The following is an 18,840-nucleotide window of genomic DNA, read 5'->3' as shown; positions in this document are numbered from 1 at the left end:
ATTGTCAACTTCACCGATCTAAGATTGTATCGATGTTTTGTTGTATGCATATTGCTACATCTTAAAATTTAGTATTTAAATGTAAACTATGTTTGTTTATTGTGTTCAGTTTCCTGGGTATTACGCGAATATTCTGTTAATATGTTTAAATGAAAACATTATTAGACACAGTTCACGTATGCTCTATATGTAAACAACGGCCATGTGTGTAGTTTATGTGTAGTGCACGTTGTTATAGCCTCGTTCTCGGCTCCGTGACAAATCTAGCTTTAAATATAAATGCGGCGAGTTATTTTTATACACTGATGTCTCATGGACTCCCCCGGTCAAGCGTTCAGGCCAGTGGTCATTTTAATGTTGGGAAAGCGTGAATGAGCATCTTTGATTGCCATTAATACACGTTTGCAGCTAGAATTTTAGGTTGTTCGGGAGTATGTGGCTTTAATATCGTTATTTCTTTTCCTAGATTTTCTATAAAAATCCTTTGGGTTGTGTTTTCTCATGTAATGCATCACATTTAATAATCACGTTTCAATCTACATTATGATTTTTTTGTATGTGCGTCTTCTACAAACGAGTATATTACGATTTTCTTCAGATATATCAAAATTGAAATTGAATAATGCTTGTTTGTACTCGGAAAATATATTTCTTTCTTTCTTTTTTTTCTTTTTACATTTTTCATTAAACCATGTTTTATCTTCCATTACTTAACTTTATGATCAAACCTAGAAGCATATGTATACGTGATAGCACTAATTGGAAATAATAATTGGTTCAATTGTCCAGTAAAATTATCAACAAATTGATCAATACCTGGTTAACCCTCTTCACTATAAGTACACGCATTTAATTATTCAGTACGGTTATTTTCTAGTTTCTGCCGAACACTATCTGTATGTTCATCATTCCATGTCATTTTATACATTTACAAGTATCCTCACTTAAATCGCTTAAATAATCAAGAGTTCAACCCAGGTTTAAAAAAAAAAGATTAGTTTATCGCCCCAGAATCATCAGAATAAAACATAAAGCACCACAGCAGTAAGATCAGGTACAGCTTCCAACGTTACAGCATTAAACAGTACACATAAATAAACTTACATACCGTGAAAGATAATTCGAAAAGTAAAAGTTTCAGGGTTCATGTCCGATTATGAATAGTGCTCGAACTATGAAGGTATTGGAACCTCTGTGGTCCTAGACTGAAAAGTCCCAGATTAGCAGTCGGCCGACACAAAAACTGTTAAAAGACGGTTTGTCACACACCCACTATAACAAAGTGTCATACCCTGTGAGCGGGATGGTATCAGAAGCCGGTGAACCCCCGCTTCTTTATATGTTCTGTATATGGCAATATATAGATATAAGGTGGATGTGACGCAGTGGTATAGGTAGGTATTTCTGACTAGGCGATTAGGCGCTGTGGATCGTGAGTTCGAGGCACGGTCAGGGTACGAATAAAATTGTCTTCTGTCTTCCTTTGTGTTACTAATTTGAACAATATAAACAACCCGGTTAAGCCGTTGTTTACAAACCGTTTGGTTATTTCTTGGCGCAAGTGTACTGAAGCATGCCCCTAACGGCTGTAGTCTGTTCCAGTCCCGAGAGCCGCGTATGTTGGACAATCAGTGACATGCCGGGGACAGTATTGACCTTATTGTGTTTTACACTTGATGTGGAACCGTGTCCCTTTTTGGTGTTGTATTAAATTCTGACGAGCTCTCAAAGGAATCACTGTAATTTAATGCCTGAAGAGATATATTGGACTCACTGGAATTCAATAGAAATCACGTGATAGCGCCATTAAAAACCCGTACGCTATACGCACCCGTGTCAACACGGGTGAAATAATCGACCGCAGTGTATGTGTCTGTGAGTCGTGAACAGATTAGCCTATTCCACGTTCTGGCCAGGATTTGAAGGTAAGATTGCCATTTTTTCTACATATATCTGTACAGACCCCAGTCCACCATATTATACAATGTATACAATACAATATACACGTGGTTATAACTAATTGGTACAAGGTCCATTTTGTTTATATGTAATAACTTTACCTCGCGAGTCCAGACATGGATCCGTCACAGTCTATAGTGTATTGGGGTATAGCCGAGTATGTATTACAGTGAGGAGTTGTTACAGTCTATAGTGTATTGAGGTATAGCCGAGTGTATATTACAGTGAGGAGTTGTTACAGTCTATAGTGTATTGGGGTATAGCCGAGTGTGTATCACAGGGACATGATTAGTTGTTACAGTCTATAGTGTATTGGGGTATAGCCGGGTGTGTATTACAGTGAGGAGTTGTTACAGTCTATAGTGTATTGGGGTATAGCCGGGTGTGTATTACAGTGAGGAGTTGTTACAGTCTATAGTGTATTGGGGTATAGCCGAGTGTGTATCACAGTGAGGAGTTGTTACAGTCTATAGTGTATTGGGGTATAGCCGAGTGTGTATTACAGTGAGGAGTTGTTACAGTCTATAGTGTATTGGGGTATAGCCGAGTGTGTATCACAGTGAGGAGTTGTTACAGTCTAAAGTGTATTGGGGTATAGCCGAGTGTGTATTACAGTGAAGAGTTGTTACAGTCTATAGTGTATTGGGGTATAGCCGAGTGTGTATTACAGTGAGGAGTTGTTACAGTCTATAGTGTATTGGGGTATAGCCAGATGTGTATTACAGTGAGGAGTTGTTACAGTCTATAGTGTATTGAGGTATAGCCGAGTGTGTATCACAGTGAGGAGTTGTTACAGTGTATAGTGTATTGAGGTATAGCCGAGTATGTATCACAGTGAGGAGTTGTTACAGTCTATAGTGTATTGAGGTATAGCCGAGTGTGTATTACAGTGAGGAGTTGTTACAGTCTATAGTGTATTGGGGTATAGCCGAGTGTGTATCACAGTGAGGAGTTGTTACAGTCTATAGTGTATTGGGGTATAGCCGAGTGTGTATTACAGTGAGGAGTTGTTACAGTGTATAGTGTATTGGGGTATAGCCGAGTGTGTATTACAGTGAGGAGTTGTTACAGTCTATAGTGTATTGGGGTATAGCCGAGTGTGTATTACAGTGAGGAGTTGTTACAGTCTATAAGTGTATTGGGATATAGCCGAGTGTGTATCACAGGGAGGAGTTGTTACAGTCTATAGTGTATTGGGGTATAGCCGAGTGTGTATCACAGTGAGGAGTTGTTACAGTCTATAGTGTATTGGGGGTATAGCCGAGTGTGTATTACAGTGAGGAGTTGTTACAGTCTATAGTGTATTGGGGTATAGCCGGGTGTGTATCACAGTGAGGAGTTGTTACAGTCTATAGTGTATTGGGGTATAGCCGAGTGTGTATCACAGTGAGGAGTTGTTACAGTCTATAGTGTATTCGGGTATAGCCGAGTGTGTATTACAGTGAGGAGTTGTTACAGTCTATAGTGTATTGGGGTATAGCCGAGTGTGTATCACAGTGAGGAGTTGTTACAGTCTATAGTGTATTGGGGTATAGCCGAGTGTGTATTACAGTGAGGAGTTGTTACAGTCTATAGTGTATTGGGGTATAGCCGAGTGTGTATTACAGTGAGGAGTTGTTACAGTCTATAGTGTATTGAGGTATGTATATATTAAGAACTCCTGGAGACTGAGTGAAAATGGTCTTAATAGCGGGGTGGTCGTAATACTGAGGTGGACCACGTTAACCTTTGACCAACAAGAACGTTAACTCTGTATGGTATCAGTATACAATAAACGTACCACGCGTACCACTTGTTATTTAAGGATTAAACTGTCTATTTTTGGTGTCTATGGTCGATATAGATGCCAGAGCTTTGCAAACAAACGTCATATTGTGCGCTAGCACAATATGAAATGTTTATTTGCAAATCTCTGGCATCAATATCGACCATAGACACACACACACAAAAAACAGTTTAATGCTTATATTTACATTCTCGACATACTCGTTTTGTTATATTTGAAAATTAGCATACAAAATGCCAATATTCAGCGATTTCGTCAATGGGGTTCGACAAATAGAACAGCCTATTTTTTCAAAATTCATTTGTCATGTGCAAACAAAAAAGTTCATTGAAATAATACGAGAAAAACACAGTCTGTTCAATGTTTTTTATTATTATTTGTGTAACAATATTGTATAAAATGTCTTTTTGATACTTTTTTATTAAGTTAAAAAACGATTTATGTTACTTACAAGTAGTTCCGGTGGGTGAATATACAATGTATTCATGCGTGGCATGGATTGATGTCACGTTTTGGGTGTCAATTATATGGTCACATAGACTGCAAATCTTTTTACTTAGTTTATATCACCAAAATGTAAATATATATCCTCAAATGTATGTTATAAAGATCAATGAGCATATGACACATTTGGTGAACATAAATGGTGTAATTACTTGTTCAGGTTTGATAATGAGTATAATTATAGTTACTTTTGTAGAAGCTAGTGTTGAATAGCACCGTACAACTCAAGCATGTTCCTAATCCATAAGTCTTTGTCATCGACCTATCAGTCTATTCACGTATATGCACGCAATATATGTATGGGGCAAGGTGGTCAATTAATATTGTTTTAATTTCACAATCCCCGAAATGATTTCAAAGATAGCACCTGTCACGAATCTAAGCTGTGGTACGTATTTGGAGTTGAATGGTTAAATGCGTCATTCTCCCTAACTGTGTACACACGAGTCGCTGAATATTACAGTGTACACATTCAATACAAGTGATTTGGTAACCGGAAGATGGACTGGAATCCAGCGACAAGATAGAGTATGTCCACTTTGTAACGCTGGTACTGGAGATGAGTTCCATTTTTTATTTGTGTGTAACAACCATAATGTACTCCAGTTGCGTAGTAAATATATCCCAAATTACTACTGCAGAAATCCTAATTACTTTAAAATGAAAGGAATGTTCTCAATCTTTTATAAGAAATTGTATATGAATGTCAGTTTATTTATCCAAAAACTAGTCGAGTTATTATAACACACCTTTATCATCCAGCATTGTGATTATGCAGTATGTAAGCTTTATTATATTAATAATTATATTTATGAAAGGTTAAAATGTATTTTCCCACATTTCCTCTTCAAATTATATTATATTTTGCCTGTCATGCATCCATTCTGTTGAAAATGTCTGACCTCTTGTTATACACTATTAGGTGTGTCTGAGTGAAAATAAAATCTTGAAATCTTGAAATCTTGGTAATAAGTTTACTTTTCTTAAAAATAGATTCTATTCACAATTTTAATGGTTGAATTACTGGCTCACAATTTAATTCATCATATAAAATACACGAATACTTGCTGTAATATTCGGAACCATATCAATCTATACTCATCCTCGTGTTCCTTCCACAGATATCGATCCTCACAGTACACACGGGGCGGACCAATGAGGTAGGTACATACTGTATAGTGGCAGCCTGCTCTTCACAATATTTCGTTTCTCATTTTTGCCTTTCAGACAATTTGACCAATTGTATATATCGTCATCATGTTGGGCTCTGTACGTTTGTCCGTCTGTCCATAGGTCTCTGTGAACGCAACTCCTGCATTTCTGTATGGAGTTTTTACTATTTCTGTATGGAGGTTTACTATTTCTGTATGGAGTTTTTACTATTTCTGTATGGAGGTTTTACTATTTTTGTATGGAGGTTTTACTATTTCTGTATGGAGGTTTTACTATTTCTGTATGGAGGTTTACTATTTCTGTATGGAGGTTTTACTATTTCTGTATGGAGGTTTTACTATTTCTGTATGGAGGTTTTACTATTTCTGTATGGAGGTTTTACTATTTCTGTATGGAGGTTTTACAATTTCTGTATGAAGGTTATACTATTTCTGTATGGAGGTTTTACTATTTCTGTATGGAGGTTTTACTATTTTTGTATGGAGGTTTTACTATTTCTGTATGGAGGTTTTACAATTTCTGTATGAAGGTTATACTATTTCTGTATGGAGGTTTTACTATTTCTGTATGGAGATTTTACTATTTCTGAATGATATTTTTACAATTTCTGTATGGAGGTTTACTATTTCTGTATGGAGTTTTTACTATTTCTGTATGGAGGTTTTACTGTTTCTGAATGTTTTTTTTTACAATTTCTGTATGGAGGTTTTACAATTTCTGTATGAAGGTTATACTATTTCTGTATGGAGGTTTACTATTTCTGTATGGAGGTTTTACTATTTCTGTATGGAGGTTTTACTATTTCTGAATGGTATTTTTACTATTTCTGTATGGAGGTTTTACTATTTCTGTATGGAGGTTTTACTATTTCTGTATGGAGGTTTTACAAATTCTGTATGGAGGCTTCACTATTTCTGTATGGAGGTTTTACTATTTCTGTATGGAGGTTATACTATTTCTGTATGGAGGTTTTACTATTTCTGTATGGAGGTTTTACAATTTCTGTATGAAGGTTTTACTATTTCTGTATGGAGGTTTTACTTTTTCTGTATGGAGGTTTCACTATTGCTGTATGGAGGTTTTTCTATTTCTATATGGAGGTTTTACTATTTCTGAATGGTATTTTTACAATTTCTGTATGGAGGTTTTACAATTTCTGTATGAAGGTTATACTATTTCTGTATGGAGGTTTTACTATTTCTGTATGGAGGTTTTACTATTTCTGAAGGGAGGTTTTACAATTTCTGTATGGAGGTTTTACAATTTCTGTATGAAGGTTATACTATTTCTGTATGGAGGTTTTACTATTTCTGTATGGAGATTTTACTATTTCTGAATGATATTTTTACTATTTCTGTATGGAGGTTTTACTGTTTCTGAATGTTTTTTTTTACAATTTCTGTATGGAGGTTTTACAATTTCTGTATGAAGGTTATACTATTTCTGTATGGAGGTTTTACTATTTCTGTATGGAGGTTTTACTATTTCTGTATGGAGTTTTTACTATTTCTGTATGGAGGTTTTACTATTTCTGTATGGAGGTTTTACTATTTCTGTATGGAGGTTTTACAAATTCTGTATGGAGGCTTCACTATTTCTGTATGGAGGTTTTACTATTTCTGTATGGAGGTTATACTATTTCTGTATGTAGGTTTTACTATTTCTGTATGGAGGTTTTACAATTTCTGTATGAAGGTGATACTATTTCTATATGGAGGTTTTACTATTTCTGTATGGAGGTTTTACAATTTCTGTATGAAGGTGATACTATTTCTGCATGGAGGTTTTACTATTTCTGTATGGAGGTTTTACTTTTTCTGTATGGAGGTTTCACTATTGCTGTATGGAGGTTTTACTATTTCTATATGGAGGTTTTACTATTTCTGAATGGTGTTTTTACAATTTCTGTATGGAGGTTTTACAATTTCTGTATGAAGGTTATACTATTTCTGTATGGAGGTTTTACTATTTCTGTATGGAGGTTTTACTATTTCTGAATGTTTTTTTTTACAATTTCTGTATGGAGGTTTTACAATTTCTGTATGAAGGTTATACTATTTCTGTATGGAGGTTTTACTATTTCTGTATGGAAATTTTACTATTTCTGAATGATATTTTTACAATTTCTGTATGGAGGTTTTACAATTTCTGTATGAAGGTTTTACAATTTCTGTATGGAGGTTTTACTATTTCTGTATGGAGGTTTTACTATTTTTGTATGGAGGTTTTACTATTTCTGTATGAATGTTATACTGTTTCTGTATGGAGGTTTTACTATTTCTGTATGGAGGCTTCACTATTTCTGTATGGAGGTTTTACTATTTCTATATGGAGGTTTTACTATTTCTGTATGGAGGTTTTACTCTTTCTTATTCATCGCTACGTAGGTGTGGGTTAAGTTATGCTTATTTCATATTGGCAGAGGAATATTTCGTTTTCCACAAAAAAAAAAAAAAAAGAAAAAAAGAAAATAAAGGAGAAATAAAATAAAACTCAAAGAGTTGATTTGGAGTACATTATAACAATTTCTCTCTTGTTCACGCTTTAACTTATTCAGTTTGTTTACTTCGTTTACATTATATTTTATTTTTTCTTTTGTTCCTCAGGCTCCGGAATTTTTTTCTCAAGATGCCCGGCCTCCGAGGTCGCAGATATGCTCTTGTATTTCTGATGTTATATATCCATGTATGGATATTGTGTCTAATACATAAGTCGGCCTTGACTGACAATGAGACATTATATATGGACACGGAAGTGACGAAATCTCAAAAACATGTCGTTCAGTTCTCCAGTCGAGACTGGGTAGATAAATCAGAACGCTTAATTCTCATATGGACACCGATGTTTCTGAATTGGTTCTGGACTGACGTTTTACAGAAACAGATGAGCGAATGTACGCATGCGTGCTCGGTCACTTCCGACCGTTCGCGGATTAAGGAAGCGGACGCCGTGTTATTCCATATTTTTGACCTGTGGTTCTGGGTTGGAATGCCGACTTACCGTGACCCTCATCAGGTTTGGGTTGTTTGGTGGGCCGAGCCAACAACTCGAGTCTGGCCAGATCTACATCGGTTCCGTTACACATTTAACTGGACCATGAATTATCGTAGGGATTCTACAGTAGAGGCCCCATTCGGTGTTGCTGTGCCTTTATCAAAGGAGGAAAAGAAGGAAAAGGAAATTTGGTTTAATTCACAATTTTACACGTCTATAAAACATAAAGTTAATAACGTGGCTATCACGAACAGTGACTGTTACGACGAAGTTCAGCGCTACCGTCTTGTTGAACAGTTAAGGAAACACGTACCAGTCGATTTCTACGGTCGGTGTGGCAACCTTTCCTGTCCAAGAGATAACGAGGTATGCTATACCAAACTCAAGAGTTATAAGTTCATGATTCAGTTTGAAAACAGTTACTGTGATGACTATGTTTCAGAAAAATACTGGAATTCGCTGCTGTCAGACAACGTTCCCATTGTCAACTGGAGAATACAACAACAGCATTATCCGGTTATAAATCATACATTCATCAATATATTTGACTTTACCGATATGAAAGCAGCGGGGGAATACATAAAAAAGGTAGCGTCCAATGATGAGTTGTACAGGAGCTACTTTAAATGGAGGACAGAGTATAAGATTATCAAAACCGGTATATGGGCCCAGTTTTGTAATCTTTGTGACGCTTTGCATGATTCTAAGCGGCCCGCTCAGGTCATTGATGACCTCCAGGCCTGGGTGGAGGACGATACGTGTGTGAAAGGAACGGTAAGTAAAGCCTTAAACTCTAGCTCCCAAAGTGGTCAGGATAGCCAATATCGCCATTTAACTGTGGTCTACGTTAACTCGTATCTCGTCTTTTTTGTAAATGTTTCTTTTACAATCCTACTCTTATACAGAACTTGGTCAGAAACATCTGGAAGAAAATGTCATTTTCAACGTTAGTCAATAGCTGAATAATTGCGTGCATCACCATGTATAAACTGGTATCAGATCTTTGTGACCTTCACCCCAATGTCAAATACATACAAGTACACTCTATCTGTATGACCTTCAACCCAATGTTAAATATGTACAGGTACACAAATCTGTGTGACCTTCAACCCAATGTCAAATACGTATAGGTACACAAATATGTGTGACCTTCAACCTAATGTCAAATACGTATAGGTACACAAATCTGTGTTACCTTCGACCCAATATTAAATACGTACAGATTCACAATTGTCATTAATGTGTCTGCCTTACAGGCATGTTACGTTGAACGATTTAATAAATACGAAACACTAACAACATGTAGTGTCGGCCATTGTACTGTATACGGCCTCCGGTAGTTGTTTATTCCGGGCAAGTTCTATTTACACGGTAGTTCATACGCACACTTACGTCCAGTCGTTGATATTTTCAGTCTGTTCCGAACACATTTGTTAAATTAGGATGCAGATGAAGTATCCATTCGTGTTATATGAAATGTCTACGCCCATGCCTAGATCACAATTTATAGCATTACTTGAAACGTTGCAAAGTTTCAAGACCGACATGTCTCTTTTTCAAGCTCTGACTGACTATGTGAGCGAGAATCATGTGCACCTGTACTTATATGTGACGAAATGTAGCGTACACGAGACAGTCACGTCATGTAGCCCAGCAATATGGTGTACACGAGACAGCCCAGCAATATGGTGTACACGAGACAGCCCAGCAATATGGTGTACACGAGACAGCCCAGCAATATGGTGTACACGAGACAGCCCAGCAATATGGTGTACACGAGACAGCCCAGCAATATGGAGTACATGAGACAGCCACATCCCGTTTACTTGGGCGTCTCGGAGCCACAGGGAGATTGGGTAACCAGCTGGGTAACCGTCCCAGGAGCGGACGCCCGCGCATTACGTCGCGACGTCAAGATAGAGGCATACGTATCTCGCACCTCCGTAACAGATTTCAGACGGCAATGGAGACGGCACGTAAAGTTGTCGGCACTCATTGTCGGCCGGCGATATTCTAACGCTTGCATAACGGACAGCAACACATTTGGTGGAGCGTATGTTATGGCATTGACAGGGATATCTAAAGGCGTGAAAACACCTCACCTGGTTAATTATCCATGGTAAAGTTACAGCAATAAGATATCGGGATCAGGTTTTATGTCCAGACATTCTTCCTCTTATCCATCCACGTAACTTACGTTGCTGTAGGACCACACGCGGCTGGCTCCGTGTCACTCGGGTTTTGTCGTGATTTTCTGGCTTAAAACAATGTTCCTGTTTTTGGTCACCATACAGTCCAGATATGTCCCAAATCGAGCATTTGTAGGACGAGCTAGACACTAGGGTTAGGTTAAGTTCGTCAACGTCCTATATAACGTCGCTCAAATCACGTAGGCCCTCAAAGGACAATAAACACCTTGATGGGGTCAATGTTATGGAGGGTAAGACCAGCGACTGATTCAGGGGATGGGACACACGTTACTGATTTGGATCAGGAAATGGCGTAGGGTATCCTTGTTTAACGATATTCAAACAAACGCCGTCTGTGATAGGACAACAAAAATCCTCAAAATGTATTCAATAATGATGAAATAATCGAGAAACCTACACCATGAACACATCATCAAAGGATCATGTAAAAAAATAATTATCTGAAATAATCTTAATGTTTGTGTGTTTCTTTTTCCGCTAGTATTCCGCTCATTAAAGACAATGAAGTCAATTGGCAACCAACGCGAGTCGCTATTTAAAAAAAGGTGTACATTAACTACTATCGTCATAACGGCTTCTAAACAGATCAAATGCCATGTCGTTATGTCTCCCCGTGCAAACAAAGTTATATAAAGTGTAAGACTGTTCAGCAATCCTCCAGTGTCGGTTGAAGAGTGCGTTCTATTTAGTGACATACTGGATGACTAAGCATCCCACAGTTATCCGGAAGTCGAAGAAATGACTAAACTTATACATGTACCTGAAGTGCTTGACAAACTGAAAGACAGAAGATGGAAAACGTCGTGTTAGATTGCTTCTTCCACAGAGAATGATTTACTTCCACTTGCCAACATAGCATTCCCTCTGTGGATGGGTGCTGTGAAATGTTTGATTTAGTTAACACGTGTGTCAAGCGTTAAAAAAGTTCTGGAAATTGGGCTGTATGCGAGTTGGTGAGAAGTTTACTCGATTTATGGGTCGATTTAAGAAAATGTTCCAAATACTGTCTAGAGAGTGTAACCGAGGAGTTTACAATCCAGAATGCACTGACATCGATTTCGCCGTGCCCGACACATCCTGCCGAAAAGGAGTAAAATTGTAGAGGACGGATGTGTTATTACGACATTGATTAATGTACACCTCTTTTTCTCAGATGGCGATTCACGTTTGTTATCAATGGGACTGTAATGTTTTAAACTGTGACTTAGGCATGGGCGTTAGAAAAAGCCCTTTTCTGATTCTTCTGCACATGCAGAGTCAGCTGTGTCTTGTCATACTGGAACGTCCTAGAAAGAAGACACAATTTGTATCCGAGATGTGTGGGTGTGAACCACGGATTTCTGGAGTGTGGGTGTTAACAATTTACGTATATATCACAAAACAATTGTAAAATGGCAGATTATTTGGAAACGTATATTTAAACAAATGTATTCCATGTCAGCCATTTCATATAACATGATTGGATACTTCATTTGCATCCTAATTAAACAAATGTGTTCGAAACCAGACTGAAAATATCAACGACTGGACGTAAGTGTGTGTGTGAACTACCGGGTATATCGAACTTGTCCGGAGTGTTTGAAAAACTGAAGCAGGAGAAAACTGGACTGTTTGGTCAAAGATCAATCACAGATACATTGTACAACGGGTACGAGGGGCCTGTAGCGGTTTAAATCAGGACGGTGTAACTACAATGTACCTTAACTGACCTACCGCCGAACCGACGATATTTTTCCGACTAAAAGTGTGTGTGTGATATACCGATGACGTACATTCCTACCCCTGTATACGTTAAAGCCATTATAATAAAATAATGTCTGAAATCAAACGCTGCTAGGTCAATTATCTTGACTACATGGCAAGATCGCTAGGTCAAGTCACCTGACTACATGTCAAGGTCGCTAGGTCAGTCGCCTGACTACATGGCAAGGTCGCTAGGTCAGTCGCCTGACTACATGGCAAGGTCGCTAGGTCAAGGCATCTGACTACATGGCAAGGTCGCTAGGTCAAGGCATCTGACAGCATGGCAAGGTCGCTAGGTCAAGTCATCTGACTACATGGCAAAGTCAGCTAGGTAAAGTCTCTTGACTACATGTCACAATCGCTAGGTCAGTCGCCTGACTACATGGCAAGGTCACCTGACTGCATGGCAAGGTCGCTAGGTCAGTCGCCTGACTACATGGCAAGGTCGCTAGGTCAAGTCACCTGACTACATGGCAAGGTCGCTAGGTCAAGTCACCTGACCACATGGCAAAGTCGCTTGGTTAAGTCACCTGACTACATGGCAAGGTCGCTAGGTTAAGTCATCTGACTACATGTCACAATCGCTAGGTCAGTCGCCTGACTACATGGCAAGGCCGTTAGGTCAAGTCACCTGACTACATGGCAAGGTCGCTAGGTCAGTCGCCTGACTACATGGCAAGGTCGCTAGATCAAGTCACCTGACTACATGGCAAGGTCGCTAGGTCAAGTCTCTTGACTACATGTCACAATCGCTAGGTCAGTCACCTGACTACATGGCAATGTCGCTAGGTCAAGTCTCTTGAGTACATGTCACAATCGCTAGGTCAGTCGCCTGACTACATGGCAAGGTCACCTGACTGCATGGCAAGGTCGCTAGGTCAGTCGCCTGACTACATGGCAAAGTCGCTTGGTTAAGTCACATGACTACATGGCAAGGTCGCTAGGTTAAGTCATCTGACTACATGGCAAGGCCGTTAGGTCAAGTCACCTGACTTCATGGCAAGGTCGCTAGGTTAAGTCATCTGACTACATGGCAAGGCCGTTAGGTCAAGTCACCTGACTTCATGGCAAGGTCGCTAGGTTAAGTCATCTGACTACATGGCAAGGTCACCTGACTGCATGGCAAGGTCGCTAGGTCAGTCGCCTGACTACATGGCAAAGTCGCTTGGTTAAGTCACATGACTACATGGCAAGGTCGCTAGGTCAAGTCATCTGACTACATGGCAAAGTCGCTTGGTTAAGTCACATGACTACATGGCAAGGTCGCTAGGTTAAGTCATCTGACTACATGGCAAGGCCGTTAGGTCAAGTCACCTGACTTCATGGCAAGGTCGCTAGGTCAAGTCACCTGACTTCATGGCAAAGTCGCTTGGTTAAGTCACATGACTACATGGCAAGGTCGCTAGGTCAAGTCACCTGGCTACATTACATGGCAAGGTCGCAAGGTCAAGTCACCTGACTACATGGCAAGGTCGCTAGGTCAAGTCACCTGGCTACATAGCAAGGTCGCTAGGTCAGTCGCCTGACTACATGGCAAGGTCGCTAGTTTAAGTCACCTGGCTACATTGGCAAGGTCGTTAGGTCAAGTCACCTGACTACATGGCAAGGTCGCTAGGTCAAGTCACCTGGCTATATGGCAAGGTCGCTAGGTCAAGTCACCTGGCTACATGGCAAGGTCGCTAGGTCAAGTCACCTGGCTACATGGCAAGGTCGCTAGGTCAAGTCACCTGGCTACATGACAAGGTCGCTAGGTCAAGTCACCTGACTACATGGCAAGGTCGTTAGGTCAGTCACCTGACTACATGGCAAGGTCGCTAGTTTAAGTCACCTGGCTACATGGCAAGGTCGCTAGGTCAAATCACCTGACTACATGGCAAGGTCGCTAGGTCAAGTCACCTGGCTACATGGCAAGGTCGCTAGGTCAAATCACCTGACTACATGGCAAGGTCGCTAGGTCAAGTCACCTGGCTACATGGCAAGGTCGCTAGGTCAAATCACCTGACTACATAGCAAGGTCGCTAGGTCAAGTCACCTGGCTACATGGCAAGGTCGCTAGGTCAGTCGCCTGACTACATGGCAAGGTCGTTAGATGAAGTCATCAGACTACATGTTAAAGTCGCTAAGTCAAGTCGTTTGACTACATGTCAAGGTCGCTAGGTGAAACGTGTTATATTTTCCATTTTAAGTGTTAAATACTTTTCATAGCATTATGAAGCTAAGTTGCTCTAATTCAAATCAGAAGTATCTTGATGAAAAGTCATGGTCGCTGCAGTAACTGTAAAAACCACTATTGTAAAATAAAAACAATAACATAGCAATGAGATAGGTACTACAAGAATGCATACGTTATCGCATGTAAGCAGAACACTTCGCGGATTCGTCGTTTGCACTCACTTGACTCCATTCGGTTAGCTATTGTTCCATGCACCAGCTTTGTAAAAAAAATACTTTTAAACATACGGTATGATGCTGTATCCTAAACTCCTTACACTATATATACTTAGTAAGCCGAAACGCTCAATTAGTATGAACTCTAGCGTTATAGTCGCTTTAATGAGTATAAAATATACAGTTATAGTCGCTTTAATGAGTTTGAACCTACTGCTATAGTTGCTTTAAATAATATGAAATTTACTGTTATAGAGTAGCTTTAATGAGTATGGTATCTACAGTTATGGTCGCTTTATTGAGTATGGAATCTACCGTTGAGGTTGCTTAAAAGAGTATGAAATCTACAGTTATATTCGCTTTAATAAGTATGAAATCTACAGTTATATTCGCTTTAATAAGTATGAAATCTACAGATATACATGTAGTCGCTTTATTATCTACAGATATAGTCGCTTTAATAAGTATAAAATCTACCATTGTAGTCGCTTTAATGAGTATGCATTCTACATCATTATTGATACCTCATGTTTTGTTTTCTTTTACAGCCATGGAATTTTCTGGAGAGAAGGATCAACCGACACATCTTTGATATGGGCTACTAATGTTTGACGGACAATTGGACGGACATATACATTGTTACTGGACTTAAATTAAAACAGACGGACGTTGAATAGACAACTGGCAAGGTATGAAGCGATCATGCAGATTTTCACTGGATTAACTTCAACAAATAGACAACTGGAAAGATATAGGACGTTGATAAGAGGTATCGAACGGGTCAAGTGCATGAGGGGCACGAGACAGTAGCATGAACTACGTTATTGAGGCAATTGGAGATTAACGGCCGGACGTACACTTGTACGGACAGCAGACAAACAGCTGCGTCGATACAATACGGAATCGGGCATACAGCTAAGTCGACTTAAAACTGATGTTGGAACAATGCCGGCAAATCGATCTCCGGGACAGACAAGTGGAAATATATTCCACGTAAAATTGACAATGTTTAACCATTTGGACGAAGATTTATCTCTAGATACTGCGTGACAATACAGACTGCCATTATGTCGAGTTTGATAGTTTGATATACGGCCGATAATGTTAATTCTATATGTCAGTCAGTTATGGAAAAGATCAATATGCTAAGAAAATTAAAATTCATATTAAAACGAGATGATCTACTTAGAATTCATAAAACTTTCATTCTACCTACCTTAGAATAAACTTTGGGATGGGTGTTCAATATCTGACTCTATGAAATTAGAATTAGCTCAACGTGAGGCAGCTCGCATCATAACTGGTTTACCATCTTATATAAATATTTCAGCTCTATATTCAGAAACGAGCATTGAGACTCTTTCTTGAAAATTATGTCTTGTTTTTTATAAAATGGATAGAATTTAACACCAAATTTTCTCCATTGTCTTCTTCCTCCAAAAGTAGGCGATGCTAACAACTACACTCTTCGAACTAACAATAATTACAGAATTCCCCACTACAGACTCTCCCTTACTCCTCCTTTATACCTTCCTCTCTGTGGAATGACCTGGACGTAACTACTAGATCATCTCCTTCCTTGGCAACTTTTAAGAAAACGATATCCAGATCTGATGAAGATAAATATCCAGCTTTTTTAAAATTTTGGTGACAGAAAAGTAGTATAGGTTTCAGAAAGACTAATATTATACATACTTAATTACGACATAGATGTAGTCAATTAAAGTATGATTTGTTCCGTGCAAACCTCATAAACAGTCCCGATTGTAGCTGTGGAAATACATGTAGTTGTGAGAGTGTCCATCATTTTTTCTTTGAATTTGAAAATTATGTAAATTGAAGGGATGTTTTATTTGATCATTTAAGAAACTTGAATATAAATATAACTTTGAATGTTTTACTGTATGGCGATAAACTGTATGCCGAAAATATAAACTTAAATATTTTCAACCACGTGCATCATTATATCAATTCAAGAAAAGATTTTGATATACATATTTACATATTTATAACTATATACAAAATGTGTTGTTATGTAAATCTATTGATATTGTGTAGGCCATTGAATGTTGTATTGTTTAATCTATATTGAGTGCTTTTATAAGTTGTAAAAAACTTGTGCCCTATCCTTTTGTTCAAATGACAATAAAATAAGTTTAATATATATATATATATATATATACATTGTATATACGCCCGTTCAGCAACCTCGTGCGGTTAAAGTTTAGGTTTCTTCAGTGGTCTACATTTCAATCAGGTTATGCGTTAATTTTTGACATGTATATTAATATGGGCCTAACGACGTCATTATTGATTCAATTATGGAAAAAAAAATGGAAATTTCTCGGTGAAAGCCTTGGTGTATGTTTTCCTTAGTTATGTACGGTTCTATTGTCCTAATTTTTGGCGTAGATGTTCCGGTTGAATCTACAATTTTCATATAAATAAGGGAAAAAAATCTTAGTTTTTTTCATATGTGAGTCTTAACTTTTTTTTCAAATTTTAGTTTGTTTGCAAGTTTCTTCAGTTCTGCAGTTCAGTCAGAACATGTGTTATTGTCCTAATTGTTGGCATGGATGTTCATGTGGGGTCTAGCAAGGACAATATGGATTTAATTTGTTAAGATAATTAGTCTGTTTTTAAGATTTACTGTTTGTTTCTCTGGGTTGTATCTAAAGCGGATTCAGGGTAGGTTACCCACGAGTACGATTTTACATGTAGGTATTTATGAATGTTATATTCTTTGCAGCATTTTTATTTATTTATTTATTTTTTTTTTTTTCATTTTTATTTTTATTTTTTGAAATTTTCTCTTTTACATGTAATTAAAAAAGATTTAAAAAAAATGCGCGTCTCTGATTGCTTTGTTTACTGATCTTATAATATGGCCTGATCTGGATGATCAAGTAACTATATATACATTACGTGTCCCTGTCCGAGCCACTCAGCTGAAAGGCCTTAGCATGATTAATAATCAGTCGTCCAACCATTCCATGTAACTTCCTGGCTGTCAATTAAAAAAAAACCGAACAACAACATCACGTGTATGGACAGTTTCCACGACAACAACGTTATTCCCCTACGTGACGTAATACACACGAGATGTCAAATACCCCTGGCACGTGGTCAATCAATATGTCATATATCATGATCACCTACCAACATGTGACACAATGTATTTACACGTAAAAATAACAGAACAGTAGTTAGAGTTATACAATTCTAACAGAACCCGACAACAACTGAATGGTCAGATAATGGATATTGTATTCTGACGAATTATATACTGACCAATGGAGGTAATAGATAGTGTATACTGACCAGGGGAGGTAATTGATATTGTATACTGACCAGGGGAGGTAATATATATTGTATACTGACCAGGAGAGGTAATATATATTGTATACTGACCAGGGGAGGTAATATATATTGTATACTGACCAGGGGAGGTAATATATATTGTATACTGACCAGGGGAGGTAATATATACTGTATACTGACCAGGGGAGGTAATATATATTGTATACTGACCAGGTTAGGTAATACATATTGTATACTGACCAGGTTAGGTAATACATATTGTATACTGACCAGGGGATGTAATATATATTGTATACTGACCAGGGCAGGTAATGTATATTGTATACTGACCAGGGCAGGTAATACATATTGTATACTGACCAGGGGAGGTAATACATATTGTATACTGACCAGGGGAGGTAATATATATTGTATACTGACCAGGGGAGGTATAACATATTGTATACTGACCAGGGGAGGTAATAGGCATTGTTTATTGACAAGACGTATTGTATACTGATCAGGGGAGGTAATATATATTGCATACTGACCAGGGGAGGTATAACATATTGTATACTGACCAGGGGAGGTAATAGGCATTGTTTACTGACAAGACGTATTGTATACTGACCAGGGGAGGTAATATATATTGCATACTGACCAGGGGAGGTATAACATATTGTATACTGGCCAGGGGAGGTAATAGGCATTGTTACTGACAAGACGTATTGTATACCGACCAGGGGAGGTAATATATATTGTATACTGACCAGGGGAGGTAAT

At 38.3% G+C, this 18,840-nt stretch overlaps 1 protein-coding gene across 1 annotated transcript; it reads left to right on the top strand.

Moving 5' to 3' along the window:
• Positions 1 to 1,540: 1,540 nt before the first annotated feature.
• Positions 1,541 to 17,207, top strand: LOC117316482 (alpha-(1,3)-fucosyltransferase C-like). Its single transcript, XM_033871089.1, has 4 exons — positions 1,541 to 1,925; positions 5,371 to 5,409; positions 8,029 to 9,190; positions 15,306 to 17,207. Exons 2-4 carry the CDS (start codon positions 5,405 to 5,407, stop codon positions 15,360 to 15,362), a joined length of 1,224 nt encoding a protein of 407 aa, XP_033726980.1. The 5' UTR covers positions 1,541 to 1,925; positions 5,371 to 5,404; the 3' UTR covers positions 15,363 to 17,207.
• Positions 17,208 to 18,840: the final 1,633 nt, after the last annotated feature.

The sequence above is a fragment of the Pecten maximus genome, chromosome 18 (assembly GCF_902652985.1).
Source record: "Pecten maximus chromosome 18, xPecMax1.1, whole genome shotgun sequence".
Lineage (NCBI taxonomy): Eukaryota > Metazoa > Mollusca > Bivalvia > Pectinida > Pectinidae > Pecten > Pecten maximus.
Note: the sequence above shows the minus strand (reverse complement) of the source record. Positions and strands in the feature narration are given on the sequence as shown.

What these genes read in the sequence shown, in the direction of transcription:
- LOC117316482 (XM_033871089.1), top strand. An exon ending in ATACGTGTGTGAAAGGAACG is followed by an intron (nt 9,191 to 15,305) that starts GTAAGTAAAGCC and finishes TTTCTTTTACAG; the next exon opens with CCATGGAATTTTCTGGAGAG.